This window comes from Triplophysa rosa, linkage group LG15 (genome assembly GCF_024868665.1).
Source record: "Triplophysa rosa linkage group LG15, Trosa_1v2, whole genome shotgun sequence".
NCBI classification, from domain to species: domain Eukaryota; kingdom Metazoa; phylum Chordata; class Actinopteri; order Cypriniformes; family Nemacheilidae; genus Triplophysa; species Triplophysa rosa.
In genome coordinates this window covers 4,035,192-4,060,104 of record NC_079904.1, presented here as the reverse complement: position 1 = coordinate 4,060,104, position 24,913 = coordinate 4,035,192, and the positions used below count along the sequence as shown (strand labels likewise).

The 24,913-nt window shown below is 38.0% G+C and overlaps 1 protein-coding gene across 2 annotated transcripts in view; it reads left to right on the top strand.

Moving 5' to 3' along the window:
* The window catches only part of fam184ab (family with sequence similarity 184 member Ab), an 86,102-nt gene extending 61,579 nt beyond the window's left edge, over window positions 1-24,523 (top strand). The window contains exons 14-19 of one of the 2 annotated variants that reach the window (XM_057352970.1): window positions 10,023-10,207; window positions 12,887-13,033; window positions 15,191-15,308; window positions 15,771-15,875; window positions 18,049-18,257; window positions 23,891-24,523. In XM_057352970.1, coding sequence (XP_057208953.1) covers window positions 10,023-10,207; window positions 12,887-13,033; window positions 15,191-15,308; window positions 15,771-15,875; window positions 18,049-18,257; window positions 23,891-23,972 — 846 coding nt within the window. In that variant the 3' untranslated portion in view covers window positions 23,973-24,523. The remainder of the gene's footprint in view (window positions 1-10,022; window positions 10,208-12,886; window positions 13,034-15,190; window positions 15,309-15,770; window positions 15,876-18,048; window positions 18,258-23,890) is intronic. The other variant, XM_057352971.1, reaches the window with a different exon arrangement.
* Window positions 24,524-24,913: the final 390 nt, after the last annotated feature.

Sequence of the window (24,913 nt, the reverse complement as noted above, 5' to 3'; positions counted from 1 at the left end):
TTGTGTAGACGCTAATACGGTAATCTTGCTCCACTGCTGTAGCTTCTGCATACGGTACACTACATTCCCATCATTCTCCAATTGTCTTCTATACAGCCATATTGAGACAATAACTAACAGGAAGTTCAGAAGTGGATACTGTTCCAAGAAATCAATAGCTTTTCGTCATCCGTTGGCTTCTCCGAAAGAAAAAGGTCTAAATAAATCCTCTTGTTATGTGGCTGGTGTGTAAAAGGACAGATGAACAAAAGAAAAGCTGTCTGGATGGTTGGCACAGCATCTGCAGGCTTAAACATGGGTCTTATTTGCACATTTCCCCCCCGAGTCATGTGTATGTGTTTATGAAAAGTTGCTTTTGCACCTTAAATGCATTTGGATGCCCCAGGTGTATGACCACTCACCACAAGCCTTTGTTTTAAAGGTATAGTTCACCCAAAAACGAAAATTCTGTCCTCATTTACTCACCCTCAGATTGTTCCAAACCTGTATAAACATCTTTGTTCTGCTTAACACAAAGGAAGATATTCGGAAGAATGTCGGTTACCACACAGACCTCATCCCCCATTTACTGCCATAGTAGGGAAAATAAATACTATGGGAGTCAATGGGGGATGAGATCTGTTTGTTTCCACAATCTGAGGGTGAGTAAATGAGGACAGAATTTTCGTTTTTGGGTGAACTATCCCTTTAGTGAAGTAAAGTGAACTTTAACTTTAATGTGTGAAGATCAGACAGTGCATCAAATCTGCAAACTTGTTCTCTGTTCCTCAGATATTAGCAAAGGGCAAATTCGGTGTGATTTTTGCTAAGCAGTGGCAAAATTTTGGAGACAGCAGTATTGGCCATGTTTAGCTTCTCTGGATTTGAGCAAACCTTGTACTGCTAAGCATTTACTAAGTCTTGTAGCCGTTAACAAATGAGCGTGTGAGGACAGCATTTGTGGGTCAGACTGCGATACACACTCGTGGTATAAAAAATGTTTACACGTGCATCCACAAGCCCATGCCAGTGTGCATTTTTCCTGAGGAAACGGTTGACTTTGTTGTGTTTAGTTGTCTGTAGTGCCCTCACGTACTCTCAAAAACATCTCTGACATCATACTGTAAGGCTGTAGGCTTAGGGGACTTCACCTTCCCCTAAGACTTCTGCCGACCCCCGCTGGTTATGACAGCACAAGAAGATTTGTCTTGAAAGAGTTAGAAGAAAGCTGATTTTTTTTCCTGTTTGTCATTGTAATATGCAGTGGAAAATGGTTATTCAATTGGTAATAGGTAATAGGTAATAGCTAAATATATCAAGAGTTAAAATAGTTCACCCAAAAATGAAAATTCTGTCATCATTGACTCCCTCTCTTGTCTTTTCAAACCTGTATGGATTTCTTTCTTACGCAGAAAACAAAAGAAGATATTTTGAAGAAAGTTAATAACTGAACAGCACTGGACCCCATTCACTTCTATTGTATGGACACAAAACCAATGCAAGTGAATGGGGTCCAGTTAACAACATTTTTCAAAATATCTTCTTTTGTGTTCTGCAGAAGTAAGAAAGTCATACAGGTTTGAAATGACAAAAGGGTGAGTAAATGATTACAGAATTTTATATATTTTTAAAATATAAATAATAATATGATATAAATAATAAAAGTTTAAAATATCATTTGATATTAATTCGTTAAGCTGCAATTGTAGCTTTTTCGGTAAAAAACATCAGATTTTTAATTGGAGCTGTCATTTGTCTTCATCCCACATATTACGTAAAGTAATGTGCAATTTTATGTTTTAAACAGAGATATTTACAGATTCCAAAAGTTACAGATTGCATCTTTAAAATGATAGTTTACTGTCACTGTTCTCGGGTAAGGTGAGACAAGGAGAGAGGACCCAGACGCAGACTGCGGGTAAGGGGTTAAACAAGGCTTTTTAATAAATAATAAAACACACAAAACAAAAACCCACGAGGGGGAAAACAAGGGTATAATAAGAACAAAGATTAACTATACTAAACAAGACTAAAAATAACATTAACAACATATTACACAGGACTAAGCTACACTTAACAGGACAAGAACTCACCCACACGAAACACGACAGAGTACAATGAACTAACACAAGACAGAGAACACAGGGGCATTAAATAAAGGGACAAATCAAAGGGGAACAGGTGTGGGGCATGAACTAATAAACAACCAGTAATGAGAGATACAAAAGGGCGGGAACACAGACAAGGACCGGAGAGAGTATCGAAGGCCGACAGGGTCAAAATGACTCTCTCCACATAAAACAAGAGGTTCTATCATGGTTCTGCCACTAGGTCAAGAAAAGCAAGACAAGGTGGGGCAGAACCATGACAGAAGCCCCTCCTTAAGGAGCAGCATCCTGATGCTCCTCAAGGAACAAACAAGACTACACAGACTGTGACAAAAACATAACTATACAAAACAGGACCAAAAACGTGATACATAGAGAAATAAAAAGTCCAAACAAAAGACATGGCGCCGGCTGGAAGGCCGGCTAGACAGCACATGGCACCGGCTGGATGGCTAGCTGGACAGTACATGGCACCGGCTGGATGGCCGGCTGGACAGTACATGGGCCGGCTGGAAGGCCGGCTGGACAGTACATGGGCCGGCTGGATGGCCGGCTGGACAGTACATGGCGCCGGCTGGATAGGACATGGCGCCGGCTGGATGGCCGGCTGGACAGCACATGGCGCCGGCTCGACGGCCGGCTGGACAGGACATGGCCCCGGCTTGATGGCCGACTGGACTGGACATGGTGCCGGCTGGATGGCCGGCTGGACAGGACATGGTGCCGGCTGGATGGCCGGCTGGACAACACGTGGCACCGGCTGGATGGCCGGCTGGACAGGACATGGTGCCGGCTGGATGGCCGACTGGGAGGCCGGCTATCACCGGCTGGGCAGGCCTGGATGTCGACATGACAGGACAGGATGTCGGCGGCTGGGCAGCGCTCTCTGGCAGCTGGGCAGCATCTCCGATGGCAGCAAACAAGGACAAACACACACAAACAGAGTCGACTCGACAGGCCTGGGCACCAGCTGGGAGGCCGGCAGGGATCTGCGGCGGGAACAGGACACCGGCGGCCTCAACCCTGGAGGGGAATCTGACGACCTCAACCCTGGAAGGGAGCCTGGCGGTCTCGATCCTGGACGGGGTTCCGGCAGTCTCGACCCTGGAAGGGAGTCCGGCGGTCCCGACTCTGGACTGGAGCCCAGCGGCCTCTACACTCGAAGGGAGTCCGGCAGATTCAACCCTGGAAGGGAGTCCGGCGGCATCGACTCCTCCCGCTGAGATCCCTCTGTCTGCTGGGTCCAGATTGGTTGGTTCATTCTGTCACGGTTCTCGGGTAAGGTGAGACAAGGAGAGAGGACCCAGACGCAGACTGCGGGTAAGGGGTTAAACAAGGCTTTTTAATAAATAATAAAACACACAAAACAAAAACCCACGAGGGGGAAAACAAGGGTATAATAAGAACAAAGATTAACTATACTAAACAAGACTAAAAATAACATTAACAACATATTACACAGGACTAAGCTACACTTAACAGGACAAGAACTCACCCACACGAAACACGACAGAGTACAATGAACTAACACAAGACAGAGAACACAGGGGCATTAAATAAAGGGACAAATCAAAGGGGAACAGGTGTGGGGCATGAACTAATAAACAACCAGTAATGAGAGATACAAAAGGGCGGGAACACAGACAAGGACCGGAGAGAGTATCGAAGGCCGACAGGGTCAAAATGACTCTCTCCACATAAAACAAGAGGTTCTATCATGGTTCTGCCACTAGGTCAAGAAAAGCAAGACAAGGTGGGGCAGAACCATGACAGTTTACCCCAAAAATGAATATTTTGTCATTATTTACCTCTTTTATCTCATTTTCTCTTTCTTCTGTGGAACACCGAAAAGATATTCTGATAAATGTCTGAGTGGTTTTGTGTCCGTTGTGTGGTTACCAACGTTCTTCAAAATATCCTCTGAAATGACATTGTAAGTAAATGAGAAAAGAGAACTTTCATTTTTGGGGAACTATTCCTTTAAGTCGAATACATTGAGTTATTCTTAAAGTGATAGTTCTCCCAAATTTAAATTCTGTCCGTTATTAGAAAATTAATTTGAATGCTTTTTTCTGGACAATAAAAGTAAATAGTGACTGACTATGCAGTAAACCTCAACTTTAGCCACGATTTTGCATTCATCCAGTCCTAAATCACGCATTTAATTTACAGATACATATTTCCTTGTTTAACTGGACTTATCAGAAATGTTCAGCATACAGAGTTAAAAACTTGTTTGAAGTCTGTAACAAAGACCTTTCCTAAAAACCTTCTGAGAGGTTTCTATCACATTGCTTTCTGCTTTCACAGCATAACATCTCTCTCTCTTTCTCTCTCTCTCTCTTTCCTGAGCACTCGCTCTCTCTATTCTCATCTTATTGTTAATTGTTTTCTATTGAGAGCTCAGTTTAATGAGCTGTGCAAGATACGCTGGCCAAAGAGTTTTACCTTGATAGCAACCAGTTTAGCTGCTTCACACTGCGGCAGAACTTTATACTGTTGTCGTTTAAAGACTGACAAATAACTTTTAATTTTCTAGTTTCTAAGAAAACCATCTAAATTCTGGTGCTTTAAACAACCCAGAAACCACAACACTGATCTGAAGGATATCCTGTTTTGCTCCCATTCGGCCATAAAGCTTTTGATCAGCATAAAACAAAAATCCCCGGCTACAAGCTCATGAGAGCACAGCTCCACGTATTTTCCAGACACCTGCTAATCAGCCTCCCGGTCCGGCCTGAATTAATGATGCTCATGTTATCGTGTCTCCTGGCGGGAGACATTTATAGGTGCCTCAGTCTTTGACAGAAAAGGTCAGACACGTTAACTTCAGCCCTCGCAAATTATACCCTTTCAACAAGAATAAAAGTTGAAAGATCTCCACACGGCCCTTTTTGCGCAGTGGAGAGAGCATTCTGAAGTCTGTCTTTCTGACTCGAGGGCCACCCACGGTTGTCAGATGAGTTCTTTGTATTTTCTCGCTCAGTGGTTCAGTGATGAGAGGTGGGCAGCTGATGTGACCGTATGGAGAAGGTTTAGATGACCAGGGCTGCGAGGTTTATTTAGAAGTGATGTGCACAGTGCTGTTGTACAGACGCAGCGAACTTTATAAAGTCTGTGTGTGTTTGATTTCTGGATTTATTCTTAAACTAAAGCTAATAATACGTTTTATTTATAAAGGTCACTGTACAAAGGTAGTGGATAACATCAAGTCAGAAGTATCATACAGACAATCAGATTCGACATAGTCATGAGTATAAACAAAAACAAGAGTAAACCTTTAACACATACAAGAACTGAACCATAAAAGACTACACTGAGGAGGATTGGAAATGCTTGCTGAAAAGCTCTGATTTAAAGGAGGTTATAGAAGAGAGTTTGCGAAGAGTAAGTGGGAGGGAGTTCCAAAGTTTAGGCGCAACTGAACGATCTACCACCCATAGAAGAAAGACGGAAATGTGGTGTAGTAATCAATTTAGCATCAGTAGACCTAGGGGACAGAGGAGGAGAGTAATGGTGCAGGAGTTCAGAGAGATAGTGAGGTGCAAGTCCATGTAAACTTTTAAATAGTAACAAGATCATTTTAAACTGAATGCGAACGGAAATAGGTTATTAATGTTAGTCAGCATGTGGAGGGGTAATGTGCTCTAATTTCCTCACTCGGTAAATAACTTTTGCATATGAACTTTTGCATTTATGCATTTGAATTTTGCACATACTGAAGCCTTGTAATAGATTTAGCGGGCAGACCAACAAGGAGCGAGTTGCAATAGTCAAGACGAGAAGTGATCATGGCATTAATTAAAGTTTCATTTTCATTTGACATTTTTATGGTATTTAAGGAGCCAAGTGGGAGAGCAGAGGTTGAATGTGCTGATACATAGATTTGCACGTCATCAGCATAACAATGGTAATTGAGACCGTGACTATGGATAATATGACCAATGGGTAGCAGATGGATAGTGAATAAAACAGGGCCGAGTACAGAACCTTGGGGAACCCCTTGTGCGAGTAAACAATTTAGAGAGAAGATTCGAAATTGTGGAGTGAGATAGGAAGTAAACCAAGCCAGAGCCCTACCCGTGATACCAATAGATGATAGACGAGAAATTAGAATATGGTGAGATACTGTATCAAAGGCAGCTGTTAAATCCAGCACAATGAGAACAGTAATGCAGCCAGAGTCAGAAGAAACTGGTTTAATATGCTGGAAGATTATGTAACCATACAGTACCCATTAGCTTGGTGTTTTTTACCTCACGGTAGGTAAAAGCAATCATTCTTAAGGAACAGATGACAGCCGGTTGTTGCCATGGTGATTGATGTGCTTTCGTTTTGGTGCTCATATGATAAACTGTTTAAGATGTTTAATTGTGAAGTCTCTAAGATGTTGTTTGTGGGTGGTTGTTAGGGTGTTGCTATGCAGTTGCTAAGGTGTCTTGAGAGGTCCGGGGCTACCTAAATGTGCTTGTGACATGGTGAAGGCTTGGCTTATGAATGTTTTTTAGGTTAAAGGGATAGTTCATCCAAAAATAAAAATTCTGTCATGATTTACTCACCCTCAGATTGTTCCAGACCTGTATAAATTTCTTTGTTCTGCTAAACACAAAGGAAGATATTTGGAAGAATGGCAGTAACCAAACAGTTCTGATCCCCCATTGACACCCACAGTTTTTATATTCCCTACTATGGCAGTAAATGGGGGATGAGATCTGTTTGGTTACTGACATTCTTCCAAATATCTTCCTTCTTGTTTAGCAGAACAAAGACATTCATACAGGTTTAGCACCAACAATCTTTTATTGTTTTTACAAATATTGTATCATCATTCTGTCATCATTTATTCATCGCTGTGTCATTAAAAACCTGTCTGTGACAATAGAAGATATTTGGAGAAATGTGGTTTTATGTCTATACAATGGAAGTCAATGGGGTCCAGTGCTGTTTGGTTACCAACTTTCTCCAGAATATCTTTTTTTATGTCCTACAAACAAGAAAAGTCATATAGGTTTGGTTTGACATGAGGGTGAGTACATTTACATTTTTAATAACAAAACATATACTTGAAAAAGTGCTTTTCATTTGCATCTGAAAAAGCACTAAAAGTAACAAATGGCCATTGTGCTTTTGTATCTCTCTTGTTTTATCTGGTCTGTCAGGTCTGAACAATGTTTCCAGGTGATCTATATTTATCATGGCTGTCATGCATACTGTAAATCCACAGGAATGTGGCCTGATGTGGAAACCAGAACAGCGAGTATAGTATGTACAGTATGTGATGGACTGTCAGGTCAGGTTAAGTCACGGTGTGGAGGAGAAAAACTAGACCACTGTTCTTCAGGTGCTGATCCAGTGATCTACTGGAGGTACAGCCATGAAATGTGAAAGTAAATGTCACCACTCGGCCCCCTGACAGCACCGGTACATAAACGCAGAGCAGTCAGGCAATGAAGACTCATCAACATGATGTTCTCTCACACCTGAGCCTCCATGAAACCTCGCCTGTCAATCATGAGCTCACTGAACTAATGCAACTAGAGACTGAAGAGCAAACTTAAATGTAGCGTTTATGCAAGTGTTTATTATACTTTATTACACGGCTCGTTGGAATGCTTGTTTCTGATTGGCCAGTTGTGACATTTGCAGGTTTGTTATGTAAGGGATAATGTACAGGCAGCCGGTTGTTATCGCAGAAATAAACCCCGACGTGTCATCAGGACCCGACGCGAAGCAGAGCGTCTTGCATCAATCACACTGACTGAAGGGGCTTATTTCGCGATAACAGCCAGCTGCTTGTACATTATCCCGCTTATTACACGGCTACTTGCCACATGAGAAAAAAACTCTTGTGGCAAAAGCTGTTTAGTTTCGGGTTTAAAGTAAGAAACGACGTTCAAACGTCACGAACATTCAATTTGGTTTAATTATTTGTAAATATAATGTCATATATGTGATTAAAAGACATATTTATATTTAATTTTGTGTAATATTAAACTGCACCTCTCAAAATGATTTGCAGCATCCGGGTTACTGGGTGTTATTAGTTTCGAGCGGTTGTTATCTGACATTATTACACGGCTCATTTGAATGCTTGATTCTGATTGGCCAGTCGCGACATTCCAAGGGTTGTTATTTTCAAATAACAACCGCTCAAAACTAATAACACCAGTAGTTTTTTTTCTCTTATTTGTCTGTCAAGTATTCACAGAAGAGATGGGTTTTAAGTAGTTGTGAGAGATGTGGTTGACCGGAAGAATGTTCCACCAGGAAGGAACACTCATGACATAATTAAGCTAATTGTGGTGTGAAATGATATTTACAGACATTCAGAGTTGGATGAGCAGATTGTAATTTGATTAAGCAAGAATCATTTACTGCAGAAAATGCTCGGTTGTGTTTACCGGGAGGAGCTTTATCTTTGTCTAACTGTGAGAGAGCAGTTTGAATGTCACAGTGTCGGTGGAGTGGAAAATTGCCCCTGACACAAGTGTAGTGTGATGATTTTAACCTCAACTGTACTTTATTTGACTGTGTATAAACTTTACAGTGCAGAACCGCTCTGTACATACACAAGCTAGATATGTGCATGTCATATAGTTTGATGGAGTGTGTCAGGTGTTGGTACAACACAAAATGTTTGAGAAAAATGTGAACACCTATTAAGTTTTCAGTACAAAATAAGTATAACAAAATGTTAATTTAGGGGCACTTAAATTAAAATGTGCCTCATGGTGTTAAAATCCTTTTAATCTGAAGGCGCATGCTGTAATGCATTTGAATACATTTTATAGACAAAATATTATTGTGCCAATATATTCATATATTTCATTACTTAACTTAACTTTTACATTTAAAAAAAGTTTTGATTTTTTAGTTACAACATAATTCCCATAGTTACATTTGTGTTATTCCATATTTTTTATTCTCCAAAAATTGTGTATTTTGTAACTTTGTATTCATTTTTTATATTATTGGCTCCCTAAGATGAATCTCTTTATTTCTGTTGGACGCTTTGGGTGAAAGCATATACTAAATGCATAAATTTAAATTAGAAAAAAAATACGTAAATAAAGTATAAGTGACCCTGAACTTTTGAATAGTGGACCATTTTAGCCAATTATCACAGAGGTAATTTACATGGAAATAGTTTTAAAGTGTGAAATATAAGGGTAGAAAGTGGTCATGTTAAGCTAAATGATGACATATGTTTTTGATGCAATGAACCTTTTATAGAAGTGTACTTAACATACAGTAAATGGCTGGGATATGGCCCATTTAAAAATAATAAATAACAAATAAAATAATAAATAAAGCAATAATAAAACAAGTACGCTTTTTTTCCATTACTTTATTTTTCACTATTACGATAAATGTAAGACTTCTGAGTGTTGTTTTTGTTCAACATTCTTGTTCAAAGTCATACATCATCTCATTACAGGATGATGAATTTCTGCAAAATAACTTTCAGCGAACAGATTCTGCACTTCAAAGTTTTCTGCAAGCACGTCGCCAGAGGACATTGTACCGTTCGCCCATATTTAAAAGTATCTGAGCACTAAAAGTTCTTCACGCAATAACCAGAAATGTTCCTGTGTCGTACAGTCCAAGTCCAAGCCCATTAGCTCCTGTCATTTCTCAAAAGCTGAAATTGTTGCATTAAAACCCTGTAGACTGCTAAATACAGAACTTCTGGCTCCTCAGTTTTATTAATATATAAAACATGTATATTTATATACCCTAATATACTTGGTAAGTAAGAAAGAACATAGAGGAGACCTGAACCATCAATATCAGATCACCTCAAGTCTCAAGTGCAAAGAAAACTGACATCTGTGAAAACTCCATCTGGATGTTGATATTTTCGGAAGAGCCTTTTACGTCATATAAAACCGTCCTTAGTTCACCTGCAGCTAAGTGCATGTTTGTGTGTTGCAGGAACGGGAGCTGTTGAGTCGCATCTCAGATCTGCAAGAAGAGGTCGGTCGCAGGAAGAAACACATCGCCAATCTGGACCACGAGATTCACACCCTGAACGAGAACATCAGCACTTTGACCAAGGAGCTCGAACTGAAGGGCAAAGAGGTTCTGAAGATACGCAGCGAAGCCAACCAGCAGATCAGGCGAGTATTGGATTAACAATTATTTTGATTTAAAGAATTAACTAAAAAGCTTTTTTATTTTGCTTAAGCAATATAGTTTGATTTAACTTATTTGTATTGGTTTCTTGTTCAAACACAGGTGCAATGTGTAATACTGACATAAATGGGTGACTCTTTGACGTAGCTTAATCCATTTGTGTTGGGAAAACATCATTTGTTTTCATTGACTAACTGAAACTACACAGGGAATTGAGTTCCCCGCATGTGTTGCTCTTATAGGAGGATTTAGACCGTTAATGTAAAGTGCTACATTATGTTTGTTGTTAAGCAGGATGAGAGATAGTGTGTAGTCTCTCTAGTATGCAGTAAACTCTCTGGGACTTCCTAGCACTGTACAGTACACATGGTAAAAAATAAAGATGTTTATTTTTTTAAAAGTGACACACTGAAGCATTTAAAGTTTGTTGACCTAACACAAATTAATTACGTTTACGTTTAAAATTAAACAAAGTTGAATGAACTTTCATTCAGTTTAAGGTCAGATAAATCCATTCAATTGTGTGGAAATGGGTGTCATAATTCAATTAATTCAAATCAAATATGATTTTTTTGAGTGTTGTTTGCTAACAACGGTCCAACTCACGTCTAAGAGTTTCTGATTTGTTTTCATCAGTGGAGAAAGCTCGCAGTCCTAAAATGACCCCTAATGTTATATTCCTCTTCGGTTCTGTGTGACTAGAGTCATTGGCAATGATAATAGGGAATGAAATTCAATTGTCTTGATCCAGATTGTTGAGGAAGGGTGGTGAAAAAAAGCACGGCGGGTTCCTGCCTGGATAAAGTGTTAGTGGGAACTGTCTGCAATTTCACTCACAGATGTCTTATTGATGACTGCCTCTTTTTGACAAGAATTATTTATGTTGTATAGCTGTTTTAATCCAAGAAAACACTATACAATTAACCTAAATTAAACTTAACATTTACATTTAGTCATTTAGCAGATGCTTTTATCCAAAGCGACTTGCAGAGAGTTCAGGGAGCAATCATACAGGAGCAATAATACAATAGATGCTAATACATAGTTACTAGTTTCAACAAAAGCCAGAACAATACCTGTTGAGTGAAAGAGAGAGGGTTAGTTTGGTTATTTTGCAGTTTTGTATATACAGCCGTGGAAAAAATCTTGTCATCATTTCAATATATTGTGACTTCCAGTCCAATGTCTGTTGAATTTCAACAAAATCAAACCTAAGGAAAGTCACCCAACAGCAATGTGAAAGACTGACATCATGGCAAGACTTTCATAAAAATAGAATTTATCACATAAAATAATGACTGTTGTATTGCTTAAAAGTGAATAATATGTACTTGTTTTCTTTGCAGTATTTGAGTTCTGAAAAATACCGAGCATCTTTTCTGTTATTTTGACCTGTTTTGTTTCATTTTCTGCAAATAATTGCAAATAGTAACATTAAAAGTAAATTGAAATTTGGGAGAAATATTGTTAGTACAACACTCAACACATACCTTAAAAATTGTGAAAAACTTAAAATAATTTTGAAATGGTCTTTCAATTTTTTCTGCTTCTTTTTTTCTTTATTGAGGACTGATGTTAATATTGCATCCTTTTATGAATAAATAAAAAGGCCAATGCTGGGCTCTTGGAGGCTGTTTTGAGATCACATTGCTTGCAGGATGAGCACACAGAGCACATTTCACTTTCAATTATGTAACGTGGACGATTCCTGAAATAAAAATGACAAATAAATTGCAGCTTCGTCCCCCAGGGGTTCTTCTGGAGAGGAGATCCTGCTTTATCGCTCTTAACGTCATTTAGAATATGCTGCTATATGATGAAGATGTGTTTTGTAAATAGTTATATAACACAGAAATCAAAATCAGTCATATTGCAGGAAGAAATGTGTGGCCTAAATAAACATCAATATGTGTAGAAGGATGTGCTGTGTTTAAAACAATGCATCACTCACATAACACAGTGCTTTATGAATGTTGTTTATGAAAGTGAAGATAAAACACAGAGCCACGGATAAAATATTCATGTAACAGAGGAATCAAAGGAAGTGCTTCATGCTTTAATAAAGCACGACTGTGACCGCCCACTTTTTTGACAGGCCTCCTTCTGACAGTATTTTTCTTTTTTTTTAAGGACCCAAATCAACCAAATCCAAGATTTGTCATTTGTTATTCATATTATAATACAATATTCAAAATAAGTTAGAAAAACAGACTTTTTGTTTTGCTTTTGAAATATATAACGTTTGACTAAGAAATTGATTACTTAAAGGGATAGTTCATCCAAAATAAAAATGTCGTCATTTATTCACCCTCATGTCATTGAAAACCTGTATATGACTCTTTCTTCTGTGGAACACATAAGAAGATATTTTGAGAAATGTCTCAGTGTTCATACAATGGAAGTCAATGGGGTCCAATGTTGTTTGGTTACCGACGTTCTTCAAAATATCTTCTTTTGTGTTCTTCAGAAGAAAGGAAGTTATACGGGTTTTGTAATGACATCATGGGGGTGAATGATGAAAGAAATGTTATTTTTGAGTGAACTATCCCTTTAAATTGTATTGCAAAATGATTATAAATGACTGTTATTCGCATTTCTTCATCAAACTGTGTTGTGTAGGTTGATGGACAGTGTGTGATGAGTTGTTTGCTTTTTGTTCACAGGGCTCATGAGCAAGACTTGTGTAAGAAACATGAGAGAGAGATGGCCGAGCTGAACTCGCTCCACCACAGAGAGACGCAGAACATGCTGTCTGATTTCAACAAGGCCCAGGAACTTCTGAAGGACAAGATCTCCGCCCTTCAGATTCTGTGAGTTGAGGCGTTTTTGGGGAACGGGGAGAGTTGTCCGTGTTGTAGAAGAACTCTTTGACTGCTGCATGGCAGGTTTGACCTAATTTACTGTAAGTTTACTTGAATGAGAGCACCAACAAATCCAGCTATCGAACAGGCGGTGATAAAAATAGTTCAACTCCCACAATCTGCTCAGTATTTACAAGCGCCCCTTAAAATGATTTTTAATACATGATGCTAATTAAAATCTGGAAGGTAATGGCCTGGGACGGCCCAAATCCCATAATACCAAGAGAAGGATGGAGTCTTGTTTAAATTTTACATTCTTCATGCAAAACTTTTCTTTTAAAGGGATAGTTCACCCAAAAATGAAAATTATTATATTCTCACCCTCATGTCATTCCAAACCTGTATGACTTTCTTTCTTCTGCAGAACACAAAAGAAGATATTTTAAAGAACGTTTGGTGACCCAACAAAACTAGACCCCATTGACTTCCATTGTTTAGACACAAAACCACGGAGACATTTCTCAAAATATCTTCTTTTGTGTTCCACACAATAAAAATGATACAAGTTTTGAACGACATGAGAGTGAATAAATGACAGGGGTTTTTTTTGTTGTTGAACTATTCGTTTAAAGCATGTTTGCCCAATATGTGCATTTTTATTTAATCTGAATGGAATCAGCCCTCGTGAGAGGCAGTCAGAGTTCGTATCCCTATGTGTTTTCTTACCGTGCCGTCTTTAAGTGTCCCTGAAGGAGTCTTGATGCACTGCCAGCTAATTAAACATAACACAAATCCATTGAAATGACGCTCGACTATTAATTATGATGACAGCTTAGTTTCCCCAAATCGAGTCCTCCAACCAGTTTTACATTTCAACCTATTTAAGCCTCATGAATATTTCAGGTGTGTGATGTTCCTCATGTGTGTCGCATAGGAGGGCTACTGTAATCGATCGAGTGCACTCTGTAGGCAGCATGCTTCATGACATTAAATGGTTAAATTGATTTAGATGACAATGTGTTGATTTAAGGGCAGTTCGGTTGATGGCTCTTGTGACCTTGAGACCTCATTAACGTTTTTAAGGATTTATTTTTGAATGGATTGAGGTTAGGTCAGGAGTTTAACTGAGGTCCTGTCAACTTTATATTAAAACAATAACACCAGTGTAACAAGTGATATTGCCTTTAATTTGCAATTTGAGCTATTTTTGCGTCTTTATGCGTATACATAGTATCACATAGGGACTCATGCAGGGTAAAATTAAAAACTGTACTTAGATTCATCGGCATGTGCTTGGAAAGGTAAGAGAGGTCCGAATCAAAATTTCATAGTAAAAAATGATTTATAATTTCTTAAAACAAGATACATTCACTTGAGAAGAAAAATGACTTAAGATCTTTAGCCTTGGGGTCATAAAAAATGATAAAAAATAAGTGAGTTTATGTGTAAAATAAGCATAAATATCTGCCAATAGGTAAACAAAATAAACTTAATTTAGGTTTTAACTTAATTCAATAAACTTAATTCAAGTTTATTTTGCTTACTCCATTGGCAAATATTTTTGCTTGTTTTAGGCATTAACTCACTTTAACTCACTTAATTTTTCTTTTCAAGTAAACAAGGATTTATTTTATTTATTATTATTATTAAAAGTTAAAATTGTCATTTGCACAGAAAAACAAGGCAAAGCTACTAAGAAATTCATTTTTTGGAGTGTTGGGAGGGCGAAGCTCCTTTGGGGAGCATCCCATTAAATAATTCTTTAAGATTCTTCACAAATGTAGGAATATTCCTTAGAGACTCAGAAACAATAGAGATACTGATCTTCGGTGACACCAAGAATTTTTGTAAATGAAAGAATGATTGAAACCGTTGCGTTTAATTACCACACAAATCCCAAGAGCACTGAAAGAAGTCAAATGTAGATGCTGATATCATGACATTGATCTGTTCTGATCAATGACTTTCAATTATTTCTCTGTTCAAAGCACAAAGCGTTTAGCTTTCTTTTCTTGCTGAGCTGAAGCGTCAGAACACTCCAATTTCTCTCTCAGTCGTGCCTCACTAACCCGAGAGATAACCGAGTCATTGTGAAGAAAGAGTACTTTTGCTGTGTGTGGATAAAGGAATATTTTCTCATCTCAAGGAAACGTCTGTGCTTCTCAGGTTGGAGGGAACAGAGGACAAATTTCTTAACCGGGAGAGTCGACACGAAGACCTGCAGACGATAGCCGAACTGAAGGAAATGGTGGCCGAGAGAGAATCGCTGGTCAAGAAGCTGGTGGTGAGAGAGATGCTCAGTCCCAATATCTCATTTCTCATCTGTGAATCTTGTTACAAGACCAACCTTCCACGGGTGCCCATCCTGTCGTGTTTAAAGTCTCACGGGACTGGAAGGATTGTTCTGTTTCAGGGCAGACAAACCTTCTGAAAACACCGGCGATGTGAATCTGTGGACTTGCATATATAATCTGGTTAACCAGTTTGATCTTTCATTTGATGACAGTTAAGAGTGTCACATATTCTGGTAACCAGCTATGCTTTTAAAAAGTGAATTTATCAGTTGCACCAAAATCCAAACTACATTTGACATTTAGTCTTATGTAAAGATTATTACAAATGAATATGAATTCATTGCCCTGCAATGAACTGAATCTGAAATGCCATTAACGTGAAGTCATAAACACTCTCTATAGTTGAGATTAGAGGCCATTCATAAGAAGAAAGCATCTTCTTTTTCTTACAGGATGATAAAAAGTTTTACCAGCTTGAGCTTGTAAACAGAGAGACCAACTTCAACAAAATCTTCAACACAAACCCCAACGTCGGTGTCATTAACCCGCTTGTTAAGGTAAGATTTGTTTTTCCCACCTCTGGACCTTAAAAGCTGGTTTTTGGTTAGTTTGGATATTCGGCTTTGTTCCAAAATCTAGTGAGCTGCCTACCTAGACAGCAGGTTTAGACATAATACGTTTATAGGATAGTCGGGGACAAATTCTCAGGCGATATCTTATGTGCAGCATCATGTGTATAATAAAATATACATTTACTAAATGAACTTTTGGATTAATAGCTCATCTTGCACTCATGGCATTCTAAATTGTTGTCAAATCCAGTGCTTCAAGAATAAAAGTCCCCGCCTCAGGTAGCAGTTTTTGTTTCATGTGTCATGGCATCGCACTTGGTTTTGGAATAGACCTTTCATATCTCCACGTCTGGAAATGTTAGTATTGAATTTCTGGATGGGGACCGACATTCATCTCGAATGTTTTGATGCTGTCATTTCTCGCACCGTGTCTGAACCGGGCATTACGTGACCGGCGATAAATTACATCCCTTGATTGCTAATCGACTGCTTGAGATGGTCACATGGTTCCTGTATAGGTCCACCCACAGTGAAATCTCATTGGCTTAAACATCAAATATGTTCTGATTACTGTGAACGTTTGAGATACGTGCCGCCTGGTTAAGACACAGTGTTGCTGAGGTGCTGTCATAGGCTGAACACAGACACACATGCTGGGATTAACTGTGAGCATGATGATGACATCCTCATTTCTAGATGAAGCAGTTCCTGATTCTAAATAAACTCATTTTGTTTTACTTTCGTCTTAATCTGTGTTCTATAACTTCCAAGTGCTTGTGATTACATGTGCACATATGTATGTGTCTCCATGTGTGTGTGTGTGTGTGTGTGTGTGTGTGTTTACCTGTCTCTTGTTCCCTGCGTTCTCTTCCTGTTTAGACATCTAGTTCTTCTTTGCTCTCCAAGCCATTCTTTTTTCAGTCTAAATTTTCATCAGCCTCTTCCTCTGATGCATCTCTTTGGACTCATTTTGATTTGATTGGCTGTGGATTCCTCTGCTGAGTGTTGCCAGCTTGACTTTCATGGGCCGTTTATTAGGAAGCAAGCAGGGCTCAACAATAAGGATTTTTCATGATTTTCCCAGTGCAGGCCACAGTTGCTGGTGCCCTGACAATGTTTTCACATGTGAAAGTGAACATTTGTATTTTTGTTATAATGATTGTTTTTCATGATAATGTAAGTTTTACTAATAATTCGTTAATGGAAAGTTTTACAAATAATTCATAAAGTACAGTTATGATTTAAAGGCAGGAATAAGGCAAATAAACATTTTACTGCATTTATTCATGAATTCTCAGGCCTCAACAATGTCTAAAATTAATTTAAAAAAATAAAGAAAAAGAAAAGAGAGATAATTATACCAGTTTAATGTAATTTTATGAAATTCATAAACCCACTTTTGCATGGGAATGAATACATTTGTATCTTTTTCTATAATTTATATCATTTGTATACTGTATATTATAAAAATTATGTATATATTGTTTTATATATTATATTTTATATGTCATTTTTATATCATTTTAAATGCACCAAGACTATCAGGAGATTATTTTAACACAATGTTTGCCAGCCAAGTGTGACCTTGGTAAGAATTTGAGAAAGATATTAAACAAAGTACGTGAAGTAACCCAGGCTGATCTCATGGGAATTCGTAGCTATTTTACGAGGTATAAATTTGTACATTATGAATTGTACAAAAACGTACGATTACTAGAAAAAAAGCGATACTGAAGCCCCACCCCTAACCCTGCACCTAAACCTAACATCGCTGGTGCGAAAAATATCGCACTAATATGTACGAATGAGATTGTACGAATTCACACGAATTAGCCCAAATTAGCCATCTTGTAAAATAGTTAGATTTTGCCATGTTGAGTAACCTGCAATTTTTCCAAATTTGCATTTAAAGTTTCTAACAGAGATGGCGACAGAGAAGAGACAGAGCGACTTTTTAGAAGATTTTTAAAACCAAATTAGTTATATTTTCAGTGTTAAACACACCGAAAACACAAAGACGGTTCTTTCAACTTGTCTGAAATTCTGTCACTGGCTTCTGTGCCACCGGGGTCATACCTTATTGTTGAGCCTTGGTGAGATCAAACTCATTTGAAAGTGTCTGAGAGCTTCAAGGTGCTTTTCTTGTCATCCCATGTAGCAAAAGCGAAAGAACGACAAATCATCCAACCGATTCAGCAGCTCAGCCAATCTTAGGGCCAATGGGGAGGCCTCAGGAACAGAGAGCATCCAGCCCCAGCCCACCCGCCTCGAACCCTTACCCAACTCCCCCATTCACCAACTGGAGCCTAATACGAGCAAACCCCTGCCCCCACCTGCCCCTCTCACCGAATCCAAGAAATTGACGAGGTGAGGCTCACCTCATCACGACAGACGCCTCGCTCTCTGCACCACAGGCCGGCGGACAAATAACACAACTTGCAGCCCTTTCTTGACCGTTTTATTACAGCTCAGAGGTGGCTGTGGTATCCCTTTAATGTGCCAAAAAGTAGAACTCGCCAAAGTCACGCATCCAACAGGCTCTGTAATCTGGAAATGGGAATAGAGGGCATGAAATCGGGAATTATGGCTCCAATCTTTTCTGAAACGAGTAATTAACTTGAATAATGAATGTGTCGGTCCGGTCTTGGACCGGGTTCATGTTAAGATTCCCATTTTAAATGATGTGCTGCTTTTGCTTACAATACATGTAAAATGCAAAGCAAAGCATTAATAACATTGGTCTCGCATTTGTTTTCTTTCTGGCTGTCCACAGTACACTTGTTCGGAATGGCATACTACCATACTATGTTATGTAGTGTGTATATTGTGCGCAGTATGTGAATGTTCTGTGTGCATGAAGTTCTCGGATGTTCTACTACATTTTCCCAGCACCCTGGGTAATGGTTTCCACAATGCAACTTGCTTGACCTAAGATATTGCATACTGCATTCTTTTCACATACTACACTGTTTAAACAACAGTGGGCTGCGGTATACAGAATATACTGCATAGTATGCATTCCGAACATAACACCTGTGATTTTGTTTTTAATATCAGGCAAATGAAAGAGATACCTCAGTTTAACGCTGATGTACATGTATGCACAATGTTATTCTCTGAAGTCCCATACATGAGCTTTGGAAATGGCGTTGGAATGCAAATGGGAGCATGTGTGTCCCCACAGTGCATGCTGGGAGTTAGCGTCCGTGTCTTGTGTTTGTGATGGAAGTTATATGACTTATGTGTTGTGTAAGTGTCTTTGACTGTCCTACAACATCTCACGTGATCGTTGCACTACACTGCACTTATGTGTGCACTTATTGTGCCATTATTGTTGTGCCTTAGTGTGATTTTTTTTATTCATAAAAGCAATAAACATGTATCTGTTTGAATGCAGCAATTACACTGCTTCTGGCTTTATGATATAATATTATAATATACATATATTTTCATTTTTTTCTAAAATAAACTTCTGCCTAGTATGGCTCTGCTTTAACTGGCATGTTGTTACAGTGGTTGTGTGCATGTGTTGCTGTGTTCACCTAATGATCTATCACTACTTGACCCAGGAAGTGTCATCACGTCTGATGCGGTGTGGCGTGTTTCTGCGTGCATGCTGCTCTGAATGTAAATAAGTTGCAGATGATGAAGTAAAATATATAGACTTCTGATGAGACACTGATGTGCCTCTATCACACACCGTTCATGGCAGGGGGACGTTTTTTTCTGCTCACACAGTCACCTTTATAGACCTTTTTAAAGCAACAACATAAACAAACGTTACTGTGCATGTGCGCTTTTGTGGCCCAATACTTAACTTCCGGTACACATCTGCAAAGAATAAAGACCCTGCAGATTATTTCTGATAACAAGGAAAATAAATAATAGGTAAATGACATTAGCTAGCAAATTAAAAGTATGTCTATAGCCAGTATTATTTTGGGTTACCATAGAAGAACCGTTACTTGGCTGAACTTACATGCAACATGACCCATTTAACAAATTGTTTATTTAATACAATTATTATACAATAAAATATGAATATAAAAGACATAAAATATAAATGGTTTGCCACTAGCCAGAACGATGAACAAACACAGACCGGAATTTAACTTCGGGCAAGGTGTGTGTGTCTGATGTCTCCTGTCATATTCACAAAAGGTGTAAATGTTGCCAAATGAGAGTTGAAGACTTTATGACTGATCACACAGGTTCCATTCACAGTTAATAGGGCTGGTATTTTTTAATGTTAAGCTTCTTTTTATCACCTGTTTAAAAGTCAATTTAGATTATAGTTTTATTATTATGAATAATAAAATAATTAATCAAAATGATTTAATAGCACATCAGACCTCAAGAATGTAAGTAAATGACCCATTAAAATGTTTCTAAAAAAGTTTCTATTTTCCTCTGGGATTTTTAAAAAGAGGAATAGTTTGCCCAAATAAGAAAATCTCACATAATTTGCTCGCCCTTATGCCATCCCAGATGTATATGACTTCCTTTTTCAGTTGAACACAATTTTTATTCAAACTTATCCGTTTATTTATTATACATAACCCATTGATATGAATGAACTATCTTATATAAGCTCAAAATATTAAAGGGATAGTTCACCCAAAAAAGAAAATTCTGTCATCATTTACTCCCCCTCGTCATTTCAAACCTGTATGACTTTCTACTACAGAACACAAAAGAGATTTTTTGAAGAATGCTGGTAACCGAACAATGGCAGTACCCATTGACTTGGCATTAGTTCTGTGTCTATACAATAAAAGTGAATGGGTACCGCCATACAGGTTTGAAATAACAAGAGGGTGAGAAAATGATGACAGAATTTTCCTTTTCGGGGGAACTATCACAAGTGTTTTCTGTCATAAACATTTTGTTTCGTTTGAGAAAACATTTACACTGGAGTCATTTGGATTACTTGCTGTATATGATGATTGGATGTGCTTTAACATTTTGGATCCCATATCAGATAACATGGTGGCATTTTAACATAAAATTGTATGTGTTCAACTGAAGAAAAGTAATAATGATTGAGAAAATGATGAGAGAATTTTCATATTTTGGGAACTATTCCTTTAAACATTCCTTAGGCAAGGAGTAACTCTTCCATGGTCTAATATGCATCCACAAAAACAATTACATCAGATTTACTAAGTTCTTGCATTTAAAATGCAGCTCTAGACGCTCATTTGCATACTTTTCTCTACCTAATGAGTCAGACGCCCCATTTCCAGCTCGGTTTCAGATGTGCTATTATAAAGGCATTTACCTTTCTCATCCTTTGTCTTAGTGCAGGTAGTTGCATTAGTTCTGTACGGGCTGATATACATGCTCGATTGAGCGTTAAATTGAGTTTGCTGCAGCTCAGCCATCAGGGAGCAAACCATATTGATTGCATTGGAGATATAAGAGAATAGAGATGAGGTTTCGAGCCAAGAACACCAACAGCATCAGAAGTTTGACTGCACAAGCACTGGTTGAATGTAGATGTCACAAATAATGCAAACAGTGTTCTTTGTATGGTGTGTTTTCAATATCTTTGTTCAGCTTTGTACATTACTGACATTAAAGGGACAGTTCGCCCAAAAATGAAAATTCTGTCATGTATTACTCACCCTCAAGTTGTTCCAAACCTCTATAAATGTGTTTGTTTGAACACAAAGAAAGATATTTGGAAGAATGTTAGCAACTGATATTTCTGGTGCACCATTGACTTCCATTACATTGGTTGTCAAATGTGCCCCAGAACTGTTTGTTTTCCTAAATTCTTCAAAATATTTTCTTTTACACACAAAAAAAATATATACAATAATTCTTTCTACTATGGTAGTCAATGGTGCCCCAGAAATCTCAGCTGTAAACTATGTTTAAGTTAAAGGCCACTTTAATAAGTACATTAAACAATAGACTGAATTGTTTGATTTACCAAAATGTGCAAGGTTTATAGCTACAAATTTGTGTTTTCTGAAGTGTTTTTCCACTGTAGAGCCAGTCTGCCAAAAATCATGTAGAGTTAAGAAACTCTTATTTCCCTGATTACAAAAACATTGTGCGGCTGTAACCAGACGTGTTTACAAGTCTTACCGCTTTTCCACTGGGGCTGGTGCCGGACCCGGAGCCCAACTGGGAACTCCACTCAAAAATATCCTGAGCCGGTGCCAAGATCCTAGTTCCCGAACTGGCCCCGAAACCTTGCTGGTCTCGAACTAGGGAACTTACGAGGTCAGTAGGCAGAGCTTTCTCTGGATACTGCAGTTTGAAAGGCGAGCAAGAAAGCTTACAATGTTTGTAATATTATTGTTACTAAATGTATTTTTAAGAATTATTTAGGTGAGAATGTTTAAAGGTCAAATCTGTGGTTGGTTAATAAAGATGGTGTCTAAAAATTAGCTTGGATGTTTTCAGAGATGTGAGTTCCACGCAACCACCGAGTGCTCGGCGCTCATGTGTCCCGCTGAACGCAGCCTCATCTCGGCAAGTCCTTCTGAAACACACCACTGGCTCTGATGTCTGATATCTGTAGCGGTTAAAAATGATAGATAATTCATTTTGGGCATATGTGTAATGGTCAGTTTTGGCCTTATAAATCTGTTATTTGTACCTGGTCAAATCGTTTTTACTGAGGGCAAAGTTAAGTTTCATAACTTTATTTTTATTTAACTTTTTATTGAAGCGCTTCCTTGTGCTTTTGACTAAATTGTTTGCTTTTAAATTACGTATTGAACAAACATCTTATACGTTCTAATAAGGGATTGTGTTTTTTCATTTTATTAAAAAACAGTTTGAGTTATCAGAGTAGGCATGTTGCCTAAATCACGTTTGATATTTTAAAAAGGGAAATGACAGGAAGCACTGTTGTGTTTTACATCGTTCTATTTCATAGTACTCCGTTTAAATATAAATTTACATGGAAATAAATATGAACTGGGTTTGACGTAGAGGGTTCTGCTCCCTGCCAGTGGAAACGCGAGCCGGTTCTGAACGGTGTCATCCTCGGCCGAGAACCGGCACCATCCCCGGTGGAAAAGCGGTATCTGATGTTGAGTCAAGTCTCAAGTCATTTGTCACGAGCATCTGGTCTATCTAGGCTAAGTCAAGTTCAAGTTGAGTCTAAAATTTATTTTTATTATTTTTTTCTAGGAATTTCTTAGAAAAAAATCCCTGTTGTACAAAACAGAAAAAATACTTTCTCAGGAAAACTAATGGTCAGAGTGCCAGAGATCAAATTTCCTGACGAATATTTAAATGAGCCTCAAGCATATTTTATGTGATTTACGTGCCATTTGTGTCTGCAGTTTGCATCTCTGGCAGCAGCACAGAGATGCTTGGTTTTCAGGAGTAGAGGTGATGGGGAGAAATAAACGTTTATATAAATGTCCACCTGAGGGCTAAATTAATCAGGATTGAAAGTTCATTCTGGTATGGAGGACCTTGCAGAGAGCCGGAGGTTGTCTATATCGCGGACACACGCTGCGGACTCATACTTCACCTTGAGTGAAATTGAATTCTCCTTTATGAGCTTTGTGGGAAGATTATATGAAAGAAACAAGCCGGAATAGCTGCAGGTCCCAAATGAATGAAGATATATTATGTCTACTGAGGGGAAAAAACATATCATTTAAGTAAAGACTTTGTTAAAGAAACAAACATGATATGAATTTAGGGTGATAACCAAAGAGGTCTGTTGTTTAGGCACAAAAATATAAAGCAAAATATTATTTTAATTTTCATTGTTGGGTTTTCTTGTGTGAAGAGGTTTACTTCCTTATAATAAGGACTACTATTGTGGTACCACATCATTCTACTTTAAGGATGCATTAAAGAGAAAAATAATACTAGACTGTAAAATATGAAAACACAATATAATATAATGAAATAGTATAGGTGTCTAAACTAAAGAGAAAAAGTTTACAGTTTTTTGGAAGTCTCTTCCTGTCTCACTCTCTTCCTGTCTCACTGTCTTCTGTCTCTGTGTTTTTTGTCGTCAGCCCTCCTGAAGGAGAAGATTCACCCGTCACCTCTCCAGACCCCCAGAGACAAGAATGGTTTGCTCAGTACTTCTCCTTCTGACCTTTGCATTTAAAGCATGTCAACCAAACCAGACAAAAAAAGTGATATCTTCTTTAACAACACATTCTTTCATTTGTTCTTTAAGTTCCCCACTGTGAATGAGTTTCTTGTTTTTACAGTGATGATGGGTATGTTTGACATTTCATTTAACTGCATTTTCTATAGAGTGGTGCATATGCTGCTAATTACTATTTGTTTAAAAAAAGATAAAGTTATAGTCTCTACAGTATCTAATTTTAGAATGCCACCGTAATGACTTTGTTACAGCTGCATATTCAATTTTGGTAGGATTAAACTGTTTGTATGGATGTCTCAACACAGATATAATGATGTCTCACTAATTTTAAAATAAATGCATATTTTATATTTATATTACTGGTGTATGCGTAAGAATAAATAATTATTTGTTACATTTAATGATGTGTGTCTGCCATGTGAGGGAACTTTTACCATTCAATGAGCCAAATGCTGAGAACGTATGATTTAATATGCCTGTATTTTCATAAACATCAACACATATTGCCCTGAGAGATGAAAAATAAACACTTTTATGGTCATTTGGCTTTTTCTTGATGTAAGAACATTAACCATACGGTGACAAACTACAATGCAGAAGTGAGAGGTGACTGTGTGAAGTTTTATCATCTCATTTTATCATATCATAAACAAAGCTTACAATGCTTGCATAGGTGTTAATATTAAAAGGAGGAAACATTTGAGTTTCAGAATCAGAATAAGCTTTATTCGCCAAGTGTGTACACACACAACCAGAACATTTGTTCTGGTTACAGGACAGTTTACACATAACAAGAGGAATATAAAATAATATAAAAATAAATATAAAATAAATATGAGGCTCAGAGGATAACTTGTTCATTTTCTCTGTATTACTTTATACAAATAATTGCTTAATTTAAAAAAATGTATTGATAATTTGAACA